The following is an 18,625-nucleotide window of genomic DNA, read 5'->3' on the forward strand; positions in this document are numbered from 1 at the left end:
ATAAAACTTAATTTACAGACACAGAGGGCAGACTGGATTTGTCAACGGGCTGTAGTTTGTCAACACTTGTTCTAAACAATGCAACTGTTTTTATTTCTGTCTCTTCCTCCTGTGTTTTTTATTATTAAATAGTTACTATAGTTGAAATAGAAAAATTTTAAAATAGAAATCTAAAAATATAACTAAAGAGTTAAATAGTTGTTATTTTCTCCATTTTTCAGATGAGAAAATTGACATACTGGAGACCAAAGGACCTGCCCAAGATCACAGAGGCACCACATGACAGTACTTGAAACTGAACCTAAGAAATCTGTCTTCAAAGTCCTTGTTACTAACTTTTCTCTTCATCTAGAGGCAAACAAATTTTAATATTGCTATAACCATTAAAATTGTACAAAATGATTTACAATTTTCTCTTAACATTGTAAATATTTGTCTCTCAATCTTGAGAATTAGGATTGGTAATTGCTGCATAATTTTTCGTCATCAGGGTTCTAAGTTTTACTAAATTATTTTATATATCTCATCACCTTCTTTTCTTAAATTATTTCCTAAAATTAATCCCCAGGAGTAGCATTACTGGGCATCTCTCTGCCCCTTGTAGTGATGTGGTGGGGATGGAACTGCTGATTTCTGGCATCTGTTGGTTCCCATGGTGTAAATACTGCCACGATGGCCACTTTTGTGCTATCAACAGGACATCACTGAACAGAGTTGGGAAGAGATGCACACACCTGGCTCTTGCGAGGTGGAAGCTGGCCCTAGTTCTCCCCTGTCTTGGTACATATGGCCTTATTACTTCTTGGTACCAGATTATAAATGGAATTACAGGGTGTGAGGTAATTATTTGGTAACAATCTTGATCTCACTTTTTAACACTTAATAGCATGTGATTGCATTAGTATCTCAAAGTTGCTTTAATTTACATTTCTGGTTATTAGGGAAACTATCATTTTTTTGTGTGTTCTCTTCTGAAAATTCCCTTCTCATGTTCTTTCATCTATTAAGGTGATGCTGCTGCTATAGACAGAATGTTTGTGTCCCCCCCCAAATTCATATGTTGAAACCCTAGCTCCCAATAAGATGTTATCTGGTGGTGGTGCCCTTGGGAGGGGATTAAGTCATGAGGGGAGCCATCTACGAAGCAGCAAGCAGGTCCTCACCAGATACCAAATCTGTCAGCACCTTGATCTTGGACTTCTTGGCCTCCAGAACTGTGAGAAATCAGTTTGTGTGTTTATAAGTCACCCAATTTATGGTATTTTGTTATAGCAGCCTGAACAGACTAAGACAGATGCCTTAAAACTTGGAGTATCTCTGGATGTTATAGCTATTAATTCCCTCAAATTATTTGGCACAATTTCCTTTAAATTGTGCTTTTATTATTTCATTGTACAGAAAGTATAACATAATTAAGCCTATCAACATTTACTCTTGCAATTCTTTTTCTTTACTTTTTTTTTTTTTTTTTTTTTTTGGTGGCTGGCTGGTAAGGAGATTCGAACCTTTGACCTTGGTGTGTTATCAGCACCATGCTGTAACCAAGTAAGCTAATCAGCCAGCCCTACTTTTGTAATTCTTTTATTGTTAGTGAACATGAGAGGATTTGTGGTATTTTCATCTGTTCTACAAATATTTATTAAATGCTGATTCAGGGTACTGGGGATACATCTGTGACCAGAATAATATCTCTGCCCTCAGGGATCTTGCATTTGGGTGGAACAGAGATCTCTGCTTTTTTTTTGCTTTTTCACAGAGATAGAAAGTATACAAGCAAATATATAATGGAAGATATGGTGGTGATAAGAGCTACGGTGGCACAAATCAGAGTGAGGGGACAGAAGGGATGGAAGGAGGTGCTAAAATACTTTAGAAAAGCTTCTGGGAAGGTTACAATTGAACAGAGACCTGAATAGGTGAAGTGAGCCATGCTAATTTTCCTGCCATTCGGGTTTTTAAAAATTATTATTAAATCCATTTATCTATCTGGACTTTTTTTCATATGATATATAAGAAGTTTCTGATTATATTTTTCAAATTCGTATACAATTATCTCAATGTCCTTCCTTTCTCTTTATTTTAAGAAGTGTTGTTACGAAGTTGGGTCTATTTCTCAGTTCACTAATATGTTCCATCGTGTATATTTTTCTGACATTCCACTCTATTTTAATTGCTATTTTTTGGATCACCATTTCCAAGAAATTCAACAATTCTTGCTGATTCTTCCACTTCAGTATTTCTAAATCATCCTTTCCAGTCTCAAAATGAAATTCCACCATCCTAAAAGGCAAGGGATATCTTAACGATCTTTGTGTCTATAGTACCTCCCATAAAGCCTCGCCAAAATAAACTTTTTATACATTTTCGTTGAATGAATGAATGAACTTCAAAATGCACCCAGCTGTTTTCCACTCTCACTTGGGCCGAAGGGCACCTCATTATGCTACTTATACCGACCCATGTGCACATTTGTTCCTCTCATTGATTTTCAGAAAAAATGTAGCATAAGACTTCAGTCCTTTACTACAAACCCACTATAAAACACAGCAGCTTTGCTAAACATCTGAAAGAACAGAATCCCTCAAAATGCTCAGCATTTCCATAAGAAAGGACAGAGTTGGTGTTTGACTTATTTCATTTGCTTTATTTTACTTGGATAGGATTGAAAGTCTTCATGGCCAGTCTTTAGCATGGTCAGACCGTATGCTTTTCCGGTTCTGTGTTTACACCGTCTGTGCATCCATATTCCCCCCAAAACCAAGATGACCAGTGAGAGGGGAGCCAGCGCTATCTCCCAGGAGAACAGGGAGGAGGCTGTAGGAAGAAGAGAGTCATGTCAGGGGTTGAACAGTCTCTCGCTGCAAAACAGGATAGGGCAGTGGAGGCCTACAGAGAAGAAAGGCATTGGAGTTTTTTTCTCCTGATAAATGTGCATTGATTACCAGAAAGGATGTCCCTTACGCCAAGATCAAGGACATGTGAGAATGACATCTGTGGCATTAGTGAAACTACCAAGACTGGACAACATCTGTTAGAAATAAACATCACAGAGTAAGGGGGCAGGTGCAAGGTCTAACTTTGTCCAACAATGGAACAGTGTATTTAAGATGTTGTCTTTTTACATCTCAATCAGTCAACTTTGACATGGCCAGAGAATGGTCTGCTCTGTTCCACGAGTGTGAGTGTCATGAGGATTAAATAGAGTAACAAAGAAAAAGAAAACAAACTTTGAATAAAGGATCTATAGGTGCCAAGATTATTGCTTAGATCCAACTATCTTATATTCTATTCTTTGGCATCTCTGTGTTAAGGAAATATAGGAAGAGATTATAAACAGAAAGTAGAAAAGCAGATATTGTTGATAAGGCCTGAGTTCTACATTCATAAGCTACTATTTGCTGTGGTCTGCCAGACAAGCCACAGTTTCCTTTGGCTCACTAATCTGATCCCCACAGGGTGGATTTTGCCTTTTGTGGGATCCTTCATGTCCAAATTTGTACAACCACTGTCTCTCTCCCAGCGTGTGCGTCATGGAAATGATCTGAAACACCACCCTTTGTACAAGTGCCCTAGTTCTCAAAGGCAATACAAAAGGGGCTTAAGTTGCAGCCTTCAGATTCCCCGAAGGAGAGTTTGACTGGCTAGATCCGGGGTGGGTCCAGGCAAGTGTATTGTTAACTGGTGACTCCAACAAGTGTGACGTTCATGGTGCACAGAGTTGGAAAAAGGTGTGTTGGGTGTCAGTCCTGGTGCTGGGGCTTGAGCAAATCTGTGGCTTTCTAATCTAATTTAAAGCACATCTGCAGCTGCTTCCCCAGGGAGACGTGGGGATGTAGAGTGGTTTGTGTTTGTTTGGTTCCTGCAGGACTGCCCAGAAGGCGTCGGGGAAATTCCAGCTGGGGTCAATTTGGCTCGTCTGCTTGTACCTTCTCAGGCTGTCAACAAAGACGGCATTAACTGCACCTCCCTTCCCTGCTCAATGATTAAACATTGAGATAAAATCAACTTGGTCAAAAATTATAACATGTTTTCCTTTTCTTCTTTTTAAAAGGTCCTTAAATGGGCACTGGGTTCATCTGGCTATAGCCTTTTACTTATTTCCTGTTGTCTAGTGACTTTGACCCTAAAGCTGCCCCAAACCCTGGGTATCTCTCAATCTCCAGCTCTTGGAGGATGATGTTTCTCAACTTCAGGATAAAGAACAATCCACCGTCATCTAGATGCCTTGCAAGGACAGCTGACCCTTGTGACCCAAGGCAGAACCACATGAGGACAAAGGGTAGTTAAAAGACCATGATAGGTCTGCCCATTTAGCTCAGTGGTTAGAACATGGTCGAGGGTTCGGGTCCCTGTACAAGCCAGCTATCCCCCCTGCCCCCCCCAAGAAAAAAAACCGTGCATTGAAGTCCATCACAGAACCATTTTACCTGTTTTCCAAAAATCAGCTTGCTATTTAATTTTTTTATTTGGGTATAATCTCCCAATGTCCAGCCTCCACCCTACAACAACAACCACCACATGTAGAACGTGGAAGTCTGGCTTTCAGTACTCCACTAACAGGCAATGCGAGGGCCTTCCCCAGGGGTCACCTGGAGAACAAGCAGCCTTGTCTAGCATGCTCAGAACACTCAGCACGTCGCTCTCCCCTTCAACATCCCCGAAATACATACCTTCTGTGACTGTGGTACGTAGTGTCTGCACACTCAGTGCATTGAGAACAACGCATTTAAAATCTGTGTTCAAATCCTGTTTTATAACTGGATTGAAAATCAGTGGCACTTCGATGTAGTTCTCATTGTTTTCTGAATATTCCCTGAGTGAAAAAACATTCCCATAAACATGCACCAAACACAAGCTTGCTTTTACAATGTGGACATTTAAACATTCTTAATTAGAAGCATCCACTGTGCTTCAATTGACTTCAACTTTCATAAAGTCAGGAGCACTCGCCACCACATTTGTCAGTTATGTAGGAGAATTTCTAAGCCTGTCCAAGTGTCATCGAGGATGCTGGTCCCTATAATAGGACACGTGTTACAATGAGAACTTACAGGACCCAGTTTGGCTTGGATAATAGGAAAGTTTCATTTTATTAGGCCCTTGATGAACAAGGAAGCAGTAGTGGGAACAGAAGCGTCTGCTTAGGGGAAGTCTGACTCTCTCACCAATAAATTATTTGCATCTCGTATGGGTGGGAGTTTCCAGGACCCCAGCCCTCAGCACTGTCCCCTGCTGTCATCTGTACCGCCGGCTCTCACTCTGGCAACAAGTCCAGATCAGAGGCAGCAGACAGCCCGGGGGAGCAGCCCTAGTCAGGAGAGCTGCATTTGAGATGTGGAGGAAACCGAAGACACTTCACTACCATCTGCTAGTGTGAACAAAATCACCAGTGAGCGGATCCATTAGGGCTATTTCTGTTTTAGCTGCAGGGGAAAATGTGCTCCTTTAGTAAGTGGATACTGTGAGTGACCTGACACGGGGCATTTAGTTGCGGCCAAGTCTTTGACAACAAGGACTTGCGAACCACACAGAATTTTTATCCACTAAGTTGCACCCGGAAAGACTTTTTTGTTGCTGTTAGTCTTTCAAAAAAGACAAAGATTTGACAAGCAAAAGTTTAAGATCATTCAAAGTACCAAAGGTGTAATTTTAAAAGTGCATTATAATTTGGAGCTTTGACTGGTGTACCCTCCTTGTACGGCAATGGATACCATTTACGAGGTCTGGTTTCAGAGTGAGGACACATTTTGGAGAGATAAATGCTTATGAGAACAGGAGTTTTTCTTTCTTTTATCATTAACCTTCCTGAGACGGTGGCAGCCCACGGTTCCCTGAGAAACAGAAGGGGCACTGTAGAAGCCATGGCTTAGGTCTCAGAGTTTTTCTACAGGTTTATGAAAATGTCCAACAGTGAGGTTGCAGAGTGGGGAATGGAAATGTATTAACTCCAAAATATTTTTTTAAAAGCCTGCAAAACTCAAGAAATAAATGTTTAATTAACTACAAAATGCAACATCACTACCAACTAGTTAACTGCAACTCAATTCATATAGTTGTCCAGAAAGTCGATCCTCAAGATAACTTTTAGCAAAACTCAATTTTTCAATTTCTAAAAATTCATCAGTTTGGAATCAACAAGTTACTTTTGTGTGTCATACAGTACGTTGGATATGACATCGTCTCCAAAAGCAAGAGTGAATCCCGCGGAGGTCTCACAGCAGGAGACCCTCGCCCACTTACTGGCGCGGCCCCTCGGTCACGCGGCCTCCTTGGTAGGCGCTCTCTATGTGTGTGTCGTTGGCCAGCCACCACAGCGCGGTGCTCAGGGCTGTGCCAGCTCCCAGAAACACCTTGCACGGGACGGTCAGCCTTGACCCTGTGCACAAGACACAGCATGTCAACTGACAGAAGCCAGCATGGGAAAGAAGTCACCGAGCTCCTTACAACCACCAGCAAACCTGAGCGGTGGGTCCCTCACATCTTCTCAAACACCCCACCAGGCTGATTCTCTTCATAGAAGGAAATTTAGTTTCCTCAAACGATTCCACTCACGTATTTACCAAGTGCCTTGGGTTCTTCAACTGGCCTTCGTGGCAGGTGAAGTTAAAGATCTTTGCCAAGGCCACAGCCCCTGCAGGGCTTTCTGAATTCAAGAGCTGCCTCCTTCCACAATGTATTCTAGTTACTTCAAGAAATCCAAACCCACGTACAGACTCTTTTTGCCCGTTGCTGGTCTCAGCTTTGATATTTCCCCTGGGAATTCTCCCTTCCCAGATGGCTGTCATTTAGGATTTACCCCTTTGAAAGCCATTGTGCTTTCTATGGATGGCGCCCTCTGCAGTTGTGCAGTGTGATGGCACTGGATGCACCTGCCTCAGTCACGGTAAGTTATTTTTAAGTCACCAAAGAAGAGGAGAGGGAAAAAAAGAACAAATTCTTCTCTCTCACATCTTCCTTGGGGGTGACAGGCCTCCCTGAGGTTTGTCTCTTGATGTCCCCAGACCCACTTCAGGCTCTGAATGCCAGCTCTTCTCCACCCTTTGCCACCCCATGACCTTGAAGAGGTCTCTCAGCACAGCGGCCTTTAAGTCCAGTGTCATGTGACTTCCCACACATGTCAGTGCATTCAGAGCAATCGACTGGAAACTGGGCTCCACTCTGCTGGGGAGCACCGAGGAGCCAGGGCTCTGGGACTTCGATCAGAACCAACCAGTGTCCCCACTGCCCCGGGGTTTCCAGGTGGCTGTTCCCAAAGCCAAGGGGGCCATGTGGGCTGCAACTCCTTTGCCAGTCCCAGAATCTGCACAAAAACCCTCCTCCTCTATGGCCTCCAATTAAAATTTAAACCCAATAGCAAACAGAAGTAAAAATCAAATAAGTTTTTTAAAAGGACTCCACAGCCAAGATTTAATAAATGAGCATCAGACCTACAAAACCATTGTACAGAAACAAGCACACAAAAGTGGGTCCAGGTGCGTCGTGGGCACGCAGGTCTGAGTTTAAACCCCAGCCTGATCATGAGTGTGGCTTTTTGACCTTCACTGAGCCCCTGTGACCTCCTGGATGGTTTTTCCTTTTGGAAAATGAGAAAAAGCAAAACCTTCCTACAGGGTCCATGTTGGGATTGAAGGGGATCCCATTTGGCCTAGTAGATGCTCAATAGACACCAATCCTTTCCCCACTGCCAGCTTCAGAGGCTGTCACTACAGCTTTCACTTGCCCACATGTGCCACCCATTTAGACCGTCCAGCAAGTGTGTGCTGGCCAGGACAGCCTGAGTCACAATAGGGTGACAAATGGAAAACCTCACTGGTCATTTTCATCAACGCTTCAGCCAGCTGACCAGTTACTTTGGCAACAAGAAACTGTCTCTGGCCACTGCTGGCCCAGTTTCATAAACGGAGGCTTTGAGAGACGCTGAGCATCAGCCAAGTGTTAGTGACGTGAACTACTCTAGAGAAGCTGGCTACGTAAGGGATTCAGGCTATTAATCCTCTCCTGCAGTTAACTGCTGCCAAAATGTTTAGAGTTTTACATGTACATTTTTGTAGGTAGGGTTTTTATGAAGCAAAGTACACCTGTTTTCAAACAATGCCACTTGTAACAACATTTGACAACAAGAAATATCCCCTCACATTTGTTATTCCAGCCTCTCATGCTGGGGTTCTAAGGTCTCCACCCAGACACTATGCACCCCAAATATGACACAAGGGTCCTGAGCCCCCGGGGCTGGGATCTCAGGCACCTCCGTGGGCATGTGGGTCACACCATTTTTGCAGGCCTTACCCAGAGAAGCTGATATGGTCTCAAGGGGGGAAATGATCACAGGAATGGTCTCCTCTTTTTTTTCTGAGAAAAATGTAAGGAAAAGAGATTCCATTAGGAAAGCTTTCATTTCAAGCTGAGTCTCAGGTTCTATTGTTTAGCTAATTAACTAAGTTATCCTTTAGAGTGTGGCCAGTCATTGTGAGAATCAGCCTTTGCCTAGCAAAGGAAATAGGCTCTCCACAAAATTGAGCATCTTTGGCCAACCCTTTCCCAGCAGAGAGATTACTGGAAGAGGCCACAGTTAAATGCACATTCCACTGCCATGGGCTTTGTTCTTTGCTCTGTGATAGACAATTAACCATTCCCCTCCCTGGCTCCCTGAATGCATTCTTAATAGACATGTTCATGATGTCCACAGGATAGGTTTTACCCAAAGGTTTACTAGTCTGGAAATATCTCCTGCATCTATCCCAAGTGCCTGCCACAAAATACCGAAGATTCACTTCTTCCTGAAAAGGCACGGGGGCTTTTCCTCAAGAAAAGGTTCAGAGGACTGCCTGTTTATAAGACTAATCCCACCCTAGGTGATAAATACAGTAACCCAGCCTTGGCCACTGATGCCTTGTTAATTGAGGAGACAAACTCTCTGGGGAGGCAGAGGTGGATCTCCTAGGGATTAGAGCCAGCTTGAAGACACTGAGCACCTGAAGTGGAGCAAAAAGGACAGCTGAGGATTAGTGAAGGGCTGTGAGTTCTCTCTACAACCGGCCTCTTCCCCCTCATTGCTCCCACTAAAGAGCATTTTGAAATCCTAACATGAGTAAGCATTAGGCAACATGACCGTGCAGACTGGGGAGCATATGGCTTCTCGGCTGTGGCCAGAAGCTTCCCCCTGCCTCAGAGTCACGTCTATGATTGCCATAGAGCTGCGGCAATCAAGGGAGAGAAAGAAGCCTCAGGACTGGGGGACACCCCAGTGGTCCTCAAACTTGAGGGTGCACCAGTATCATCTAGTGCACTCATGAAACAGCAGCCCCCGACCCCCCAGTTTCCAGTTTCATAGGTCTGCATGGAACCCACGATTTTGCCTGTCTTAAGAGAACCGAGGTGGTGCGGCTGCTGCTGGCCCAGGAGCACCGTTTGAGAACCACTGTGTTGTTAAGGTAGGATCCAAGCACAGGCTAATATGTCAGTCTGCCGCCCCCTACTGCTCCTTTGCAGTATCGCAGGAACAGGATAATTAATGGTACTGAAAGGCACAGAAGTCTGTCACCCACCCTGGGGGGAACAAGGAGTTCATAGGAATGAATCCTCACCGGACAGCAAAAGAAATATAACCTAGAGACCTCAATTCGTGGTAGATGTGATGCTCCTTATAGTAAGCTGAATCTCTAGATTCTCTGTGAGAAAGTCTTTTTCCTCAAAGACCAATTATTAGAACTTAGTCTCCAAAGCTCCCTGAAATCCCTTTGAAAGACTCCACAGGTGTCAGTTATACAATATATAAAACAAAGAAGTGTGGCACGCTCTCCAGGGCAGAGCCGAGGACGCACACTTTTACACCTCTTGCACTTAGTTCCTTGTCTGTCACGTAGGAGGCACGGAGTCAATGCTGAACTTATGTTAAACAGTAGCCGACACTGTTTACAACGCAATTTTCATGTATAATTCATTTAAATCAATGAGAGCTGTCACCATCTGAAATCCTGGTACCAAGGGCAACTAGACCACAGGGGAGACAAAAAAAGCGGGGTGTGTGTGCGTGTCTGTGTGTGTGCGTGTATGTGTGTGTGTTTGTGTGCGCGTGCGTGTCTGTGTGTGTGTGTGCGTGTGTGTGCGTGCGTGTGTGTGTGCGTGTGTGTGTGTACGCGCGTGTGCATGTGTGTGCGTGCGTGTCTGTGTGTGTGCGTGTGTGCGTGCCTGTCTGTGTGTGTGCGTGCTTGCGTGCGTGTGCACGTGTGTGCTTGCGTGCGTGTGCGTGTGTGTGCGTGTCTGTGTGCGTGTGTGTGCACGTGCGTGCGTGCATGTGTCTGTGCGTGTGTGTGCGTGTGTCTGTGTGTGTGTGCACGTGCGTGCGTGTCTGTGTGTGCGTGCGTGCGTGTGTGTGCGTGTGTCTGTGTGTGTGTGCATGCGTGTGCGTGCGTGCGTGTGTGCGTGCAATTTCCGCTGTATACACCTTCTGGTTGAAAAATCCAATAAATTCCTAGTATCCTAGAATTTTACATAAAGTTAGGGCTACTGTGTTCTGATAGCTGGCCCTGTAGGTGCCAGCCTTCCCCCGGGGACTTCCCAAAGGGACATTCCAAGGAAACCATTGTTCAGCCCCCTCTAGTGGCGTGTTGTAGCCTCAGTCCTTGAACCCTGTCAACTGCCCAGGGATTCTGTCGCTTCATAACAACCTTTCAAAGTATCACACTCGTCGTATTAGCCTGATACTTCAGGAGAGTCGGGGTATCGTTTTGCCTTTGCCCTTCATTCCAGACACATTCAAGGAATTTCACGTGAACCCTGCTGCGTTCTCTGCACGCTTGCTCTTGAGCCAGGGTGGAAAGTACCGCAGCGGCAGGTACTCACTGTGGACGCGCAGTTCAATGCTCCTGGTGACGTGGTACTGCCTGCCTTCCTGGGCAAAGGTGGTGGCACAGCTGTAATAGCCCGCGTCCTCCAGGGACACGTTGTGCACGAGTAAGCGAGTGGTCCCCCGCACGCTTAGAAATTTCTCATTGTCTTCACCCAAAAGAACAGAATCCTTAAGAGAAAATGGTGTTTAAGGTCACGTTATATACTATGGTAGCTCTCAAAAGCTACGAATCACATCATCATTGTCAACCAATGCTGAATTTGCAACCCAAGAATCACCCTGGTATTTACCTTGATAGTTTTACGCTTTGGGCATACTTTTAACTGTATTTTTAGCAAAGAGAATTTGTTAACATATAAAACAAATAAAATTCATGGATTTGTTTAACCACAATATTTAATGTCTAAGCACAATGGGGGAAAAAAGATTGACACTTCTGTGACAAAGTAGGTCATTTAAAATTCAGATATATTTATGACCTGACTGATTCCCATATATATATATTCCTATATATATATATTCCTACGTATATATTCCTATATATATATATATTCCTATATACATTCCTATATATATATTCCTATATATATACAGGACTTAGAAAATATCCGGGAAAAGCACTATTAAATACTCATGATGACTTGGATGACAAAGTTCAGAGGAGATGGCATCACAGTAATTACTTTTAAAATCATTTCATTTTGAGGAGTCAGTAAAACAGAAAAATTTGTTTTAAAAAAAACAGAACTAAATGGGAGAAATGGACCCAAGGTTCTGTGAGTCCTCTGCAGGACAGAATCCTCAAGAGCAAGGCCTCCAATCGAATAGGAAACACTGAGTGGGATTTTTAAAACATCCTCATGAGCACACAATGTTCTCAGGAATATCTCTTTCAAAACCATGACGATAGAAAGCTTGCAATAGTCAAATATAACCTTGAGTCATTTGAGAATCTTACTGTGAATGGGCACACAGACAAAACTGAAATAGTTAGCCACATGGCTCATGAAGTATTACTTCACAATCTATTTAATTAAAAAGGAGAGAGCTCGTTGCTCCTAGCATGGGCAGTCAAATATGAAAAAAAGCAAAATAGGGCCAGCACCACAGCGGTTCCAGTAGTGTGTGGGGCCCGGCCTCCTGGGGCAGGGTTTAGGCTTCACCATCTACCAGCTGTGTGACCTTGGGACAGTTCCCTACATGCCCTTATCTGTAAAATGGAGATGTTATGGGTTGCATGCTAGGGATTTTAGAACAGGCTTGGACACAGCACGCACTCAGTAACACTTAGCATTATTATGAAGGGACAAATACTATTCAGCATTATCATGATTTCCTTGTCCTCCTGCGTTTCTAAAGCACCATTTGTGTCAAGCACTGCTCTAGGCGCTTCATACACAGCACTCCATTTAATCTTCAAAACGATGCCAGGCACTGGGAATTACCAGCTGCCCTTCTACGAAGGAAACAGGTTTGAGAAGTGAGGTGATGCCACGGCTGCTCAGCAGGGTTTCACACCCAGATCACCAACTCCGGAGCCTGGGCTCTTTCCTCAACAGGTAAAACCTTCCATTTGCCTCTTTGTGCTCTTCCTAAGCCAAAAGAGAACACGTCCTGCAGCTGGGCCGGCTTGTTTGTAGGCACCGGCTACTTTCCCCTATTTTCAGAAAGTCATCTCGTAGTTTCCAAGAGTGACTTTATATCCTGCATATATCTTGTAGTTACAATACCAGTCATCTGGTTAACCTATTATTTATTAAAAGGTTAATTCTATCAATGATTGAAGAAACAAGTGTACATTTTGGTATTAATCTATAGTCTATATCAGGGGTTAGCAAACCTTTTCAGGAAAGAGCCAGATAAAAAATATTTCAGTCCTCAATGTGCATGGTCTGTCACCACCATGCAATGAAAAAAGCAGCCGCAGACATACATCAACAAACGGCAGCGGCTGTGTTCCAGTAAAACTTTATGGACACTGAAATTTGAATTTCATATAGTTTCTACATGTCATGAAATAGTGTTCTTTTAGTTTTTTTTCAAACACTTAAAAAACTGAAAATTCTCTGTAGCTCATGAGCCGGGCAAAGACGGGAGGCAGCTTGCTTTGGCCGCAGGCAGCAGCTTGCCAGCACCTGGTGCACCTAAGCGACACCTAATGATCTCACTGGGAACCACTGCAACACCCAGTAGCATTTATTCAGCCAGACAACGGAACAAAATTGTGTTTTTATTTAGTCCTTTAACTCAAAGGTTGTCATGTGCTTAAAGAAAAAACAAACCTTTAATATGTGCATATGCTTGTTATACAAACAGTTTTTGCAGACAAATGACAGGATAAAAAGCTATTTCCTTCAGCTGTTATTTACTCTGGGTTCATTTTATATTCTGTCGTCACAAATCACTATTTGGAGGACCCTTACCCAGGGTGCATAAGGACTAACAGAACATATTAATCACAGCCCTTTTAAAATTGTTTTATATATTAGACAAGGGGTTTATATTAAGACAAGCAGTCTTCAAAAAGTTCATGGAAAGATTCATATTATTTTTTAACTCTATATTTCCATGAACCTCTTAAATATAAGTACCCTTGTAAATATTTATGTATATGTGTGTGAGTGTATTGTCTTCAGAAATGGGCATTTTATATTTTTCCTATGGCTAGTAAAGCACATTTTTAATGAAATGGCATTTTTAAAAGCTGTACCTTGTACCATTGAATCTCCATGTCTGTTTGGTTGTGGGTGAATTCCCTCAGGTCAGGACACACTAATACACCAGAGGTTGACAAGGTTAGAATTTGTGGGTATGAGATGAATGGCAGAGAAGCTTCTGTATTCTCAAAAACCCTGAGCTCAATGGACATTTCATCGCAGTAAGAGGCATTTCTGATTTAAAAGGGGAAAAAAAGGATCGTAAATGGCAAGACAAAAGAGAAGTAAAAATAAATGAAGTTAAGAATAATTTACCCAACCCCATTAAATTCTGCTTCTGCATTGTTTTGATTAGTGTTGCAGTACTTCTGTCCTTGATTTTTTTAAATCCTTTGGGGGACAAAAAGCATCACATCACAGTTGTTGTATAGAAACAGTGACAGGTCCTGTGTTTTTCATAAAGGACCTTCCACAAGCCTGTCTTCAACACCATCAAAGGCCAGTAAGAGATTCCCCAAGTCCTCTTCAAAAGGGTTTAAACCTTCCATGTTTAGAAGCTTCTTAAACTCCCCAACATGCTCCAACTTTGTGGTCCAGGGAACCAGATCCAAATGGAGAGATTGTTTTCCAAGAGCCACTGTCCCATGAAAAGAAAATCCCCTTTACTTTTTTGGGAAATCACTTATCAACTGAAGTGACACACACACACACACACACACACACACACACACCACCTACGACTGGGGCAGATGTTGTCTGAAATTATTTTATTCACCAGTAATTCCTCTGTGTTAAGAATGTCACTTTCTCTGGTTCTCTTTCTAAACATAAATATTCCTGGGTACAGTTTCTCCTTAAATCAAATGAGTTTATGAAATCTGGAAGGACTTTGAAGGCAGCTGGTGGAAGAAGAGCACAGACTCTTGGGGAGGGGTCAAAGCATCACTGCAAACAGGAGGCCAGAAATACTGTTTCCAACCAGGCCATGCTTCTGCCCTACCCTGCAGAAGAACTAAGCCAAGAAATCTTTAGATCACCAATGCGAGGCCTACAACTCTATTCTGCAAGAAGCAGCAGGACATGTCAAGACCACTCAAAGGGGAAAGGACAGTTCTTTCAATAAATGGTGCTGGGAAAACTAGACATCCGCATGCAGAAGAATGAAGCTGGATCCTCACCTAACACCAAATACAAAGATTAATTCAAAGTAGATCAAAGACCTAACCATAAGGGCTAGAAAACCATGAAAGTCTTAGAAGAAAACATAGAAGAAAAGCTTTACAACATTCGATTGGGCAATGACTTCTTAATATGAAAAGCACAGGCAATACAAGAAAAAAATACATAAATAGGAATTGATTAAAATTAAAACCTTTGGTGCAACAAAGGACAATATCCTAAGAATGAATACACAGCCCACAGAATGGGGGAAAGAATTTTCAAATCATACATCTGATAAGGAGTTAATATCCAGAATATGTAAAGAACTCCTACAAATCAACAACAGCAACAAGCAAAAAACAATCCAATTTCAAAAGTGGGTGAAGGACTTGAATAGACATTTCTCCAAAGAAGAAACATGAGTGGCCAGTAAAGCCATGGAAAGATGCTCGACAGTACTGATCCTTAGGGAAGTGCAGATCAAAGCCACAATGAGTGCCACTTCCCACCCATTAGGATGTCTATTATAAAAAAAGAAAATAAAAACAGAAAATAACAAGTATGGTCAAGGATGTGGAGAAATTGAACCCTTGTGCATGGCTGGTAAGGATGGAAAACAGTACAGCAGTTCCTCAAAAAATTAAAAATAGAATTACCATATGACCCAGCAATTAATTCTTCTTTGGGTATAAACACAAAAGAATTGGAAGCAGGGACTGGAACAGATGTTTGCACACCTGTGTTTATATCGGTGTTATTCACAATAGCCAAAGGCAGAAGCAACACAAGTGCCTGTGGATGAAGAAACAGATAAATAAAATGTGGTCTGTACACACGATGGAATAATAGTGTTCAGCCTTGAAAAGGAGGGAGATTCTGACATGTGCTACCACATGGGTGAACCTTGAGGACGTTATGCTGAGTGAAATAAGCCAGTCACAAAAGGACAACATTGTTTGATTCTATTTATATGAGGCCCCTAGAACAGTCAAGTTCATAGAGGCAGAAAGTAGAATGGTGGCTGTCAGGGGCTGGAGGACAGAGAAATGGGGAGTTATTCCACAGATATAGATAGAGTTTCAGTTTTGCAAGATGAAAAATTTCTGGAGATGGATACAGTGATGATTGCTCAATGATGTGATTGGACTTAATGTCACTGAACTGTACACTTAAAAATGGTTAAAATGGTAGATTTTAAGTTTTGTGTATTTTACTACAAACAAAAAAGCAACAGGACAAACAGGGAAGAGGACTGGACCCAGGCTCAGGAGACGTGGGCTCCACCACCCACCACCCAAGGGAACTTTCTAAGCGAGCTTGGTTCCCACATCTGTACAATAAGCATTTGGATTGATTTATTCCTAAATAAATTCTATTCAGGGTTCTACATCTATTTCTTGTGTCCCTACCATGTGGATTCAGCAGGGGGCAAAACAGACCAAGTCCCTGCCCTCCTGGAGTTTATGTTCTAACGGGGCAGACAAACACTAAATGCATAAACACATACAGATGTGTCAGATGGGAAAACGCTATGAGAATAATAACAGCAGGGTAAAGAAAGGGTGACAGAGTGTTGTGTCAGATAAAGTGACTAGAGGTCCTCTCCAAAGAGCAAAGACTAATGAAGGCAGGGAGGGGGCCGTGAGAACATCTGGGTGGAGAGTATTTCAGGAACAGCAAAGAGGACATAACGTGGATTCTCACCTGTACACTGGATTTTGAAATCCGGATCATCACTAAAGAATTACACAAAAGTCCATTCTGCAAGGAGCCCACTCCCCAGCCCCTCCCAGAGGGACTTACCTGACAGTGCAGATGTAGGTGCCAGAGTCACCCTGCAAGGCTGGCAAAACCCAGATAGCACCATCCTGGACCCTCATGCGCATGTCACCTTCTTCTGGAACTGTCCTAGCAGAGTCCTTTTTATGCCACGTCATGTTGATGTGGGGCCTGGCAGAGGCCCACAACCAATATGGCACCTGGGGGCACCTCAGGACCACAGGCTCCCCTTCCACCCTGAATTCATTTTTGTAGTGCTTGCCTCGAAATTGGCAGTTTCCTGCAGCCACTGAAGGACAGAGAGACAGCAGTCAGGCTTTGGTTCCAAAACCTACGCAGATCACAAAACCTCCCTGGACCCCAGACCGAGGCTGGTTCCAGCAGAGAGACAGGGGCTGCATGTCCACAACAAAGTGACCTGCACCCCAGGCCCCCATTAACCCCCCATCCCCACCCCCTATTATATGAGTTTAAAACTGCCAAATAACAGGTTCAGAGCTACTATCAATTCCAACTTACATTTTCTGGGGAAAGTTAAGTCAGGTCCACATGATGGCCAAAAAAAAAAAAAAGATATAAAAATTTGGCCATATTTTTTACTCGATGGCCCCTCATCATTAAAAGTTGATCTGGTCTGAGTTCAGACAGAAAAGCTTAGCTCTCAAAGGAATACCTGCACTCCCATGTTTATCACAGCTCTATTTACAAAACCAAGATATGAAACAGACGTAAATGTGTGCAGGACTGGATAAGGAAGATGAGGTGTACATGCACAATGGAACACTACTCAGTCATGAGAAAAGACTGAAATTCTGCCATTTGTAGCAGCATGAATGAGCTTGATGGGAGAAAATTATGTTAAGTGAAATAAGCCAGGCACAGAAAGAGAAATACCGCATGTCCTCACTCATAAGTGGGAGCTGAGAGAGGAAGGAAGGAAGGAAGGAAAGAGCAATCACAGTAATACATTGAGCTTTCAGAAGGAGAGAGCAGAACTGTGGTTATGAGAGGTGGGAAAGGGGAAGGCAGAGGGGAGATATTGAGAAATTAGTTAATGGACACAAAACTAGTTTGAAAAAATAAGTTCTACTAATGTACAGTCAAGCGAGGCATCTATAATTAACATTAATTTACCGCATGTTATCAAATGGCTAGAAGAGACATTGAATGTCCTCAATACAAAGAAACGATTACGTTTTGTAATGATGAATATGCTCATTTTCCTGATTTGATCATCACACACTGTACACAGAGACTGGTATTGAACCCTGTACCTCACAAATATGTATCGTCAATTACGTTCCAATAAAAAGAAAAGAAAAGCTTAGCTCTGATGGGTCCTATGGCTAAAAGCCAAAGACAGCTTTTGTTAAGGGCAAACACACCACTTCTTGGTTTGCTCCATGGCAGGAACGACCCACGCCCAGGGTGCAGCAAAGAGGATGGGCAAGAAGCAGCTGTCACTCAGCAAGGCACGAATATTCACACCTCGCTCACCGATGACAGCGAAATCCCACTAGGTAACTGCTTTCCACAGAGAAGCTGCGGGCAACTCCTTTTCCAGCTGAAGGATCTGTTTCTCACCTGTGTGCTCCTCACCTGTGCTCTCCTCACCTGTGCGCTCCTCACCTGTGCGCTCCTCACCTGTGCACTCCTCACCTGTGTGCTCCTCCGGCTGAATGGTGAAGGCAGAAACACCCATTATCAACATGTACAAGATGAACATTGTCCCCGACAACTTCCAGAGCACACAAGAAGTGGAGATCTGAGGTCCAGCACCCTGTAGCCTAGGGGAGGAGGCAGGGGGTCACCAGCAGCCACAAACACTCCAAGGGAGAACCCTTGAAGATGGTCCCAGGGCAGCATCTGGAGGCTTAACAAGCTGATGGAAAACTTTTTGCCTAGATCTTTTTTTAAACAAGAAAACCCAAAATTCTTTGATTTGCTACTCTACAGCTATATTCACCAAACATGCCTTAACTCAAATCCCTGCAGCACTTGCAGACCCTCTCGGAATAGGAATTCTGTATCCTAAGTTTCTGTCTCTCCAGCAGTGCGCCTCAGCAGTCGCTGCTCCTCTGCCTGAGACACCCTCTCCTCGGCTGAGATTTCTGCTCGTGCCCTCTCCTCCTTCAAGTCTGTGCTCACGCGTCACTCTCTTGGTGAGGTCTTCTCTCAC

General features: G+C 43.3%; 1 protein-coding gene across 1 annotated transcript; it reads right to left on the minus strand.

The window, feature by feature from the left end:
- Positions 1-6,236: 6,236 nt before the first annotated feature.
- Positions 6,237-18,172, minus strand: IL1R2 (interleukin 1 receptor type 2). The gene is made up of 6 exons (XM_063078905.1): positions 18,106-18,172; positions 16,471-16,735; positions 13,560-13,740; positions 10,843-11,017; positions 8,287-8,349; positions 6,237-6,376 (listed from the first exon to the last, which is right to left on the minus strand). Exons 1-6 carry the CDS (start codon positions 18,170-18,172, stop codon positions 6,237-6,239), a joined length of 891 nt encoding a protein of 296 aa, XP_062934975.1.
- Positions 18,173-18,625: the final 453 nt, after the last annotated feature.

This window comes from Cynocephalus volans, chromosome 14, assembly GCF_027409185.1.
Source record: "Cynocephalus volans isolate mCynVol1 chromosome 14, mCynVol1.pri, whole genome shotgun sequence".
Lineage (NCBI taxonomy): Eukaryota > Metazoa > Chordata > Mammalia > Dermoptera > Cynocephalidae > Cynocephalus > Cynocephalus volans.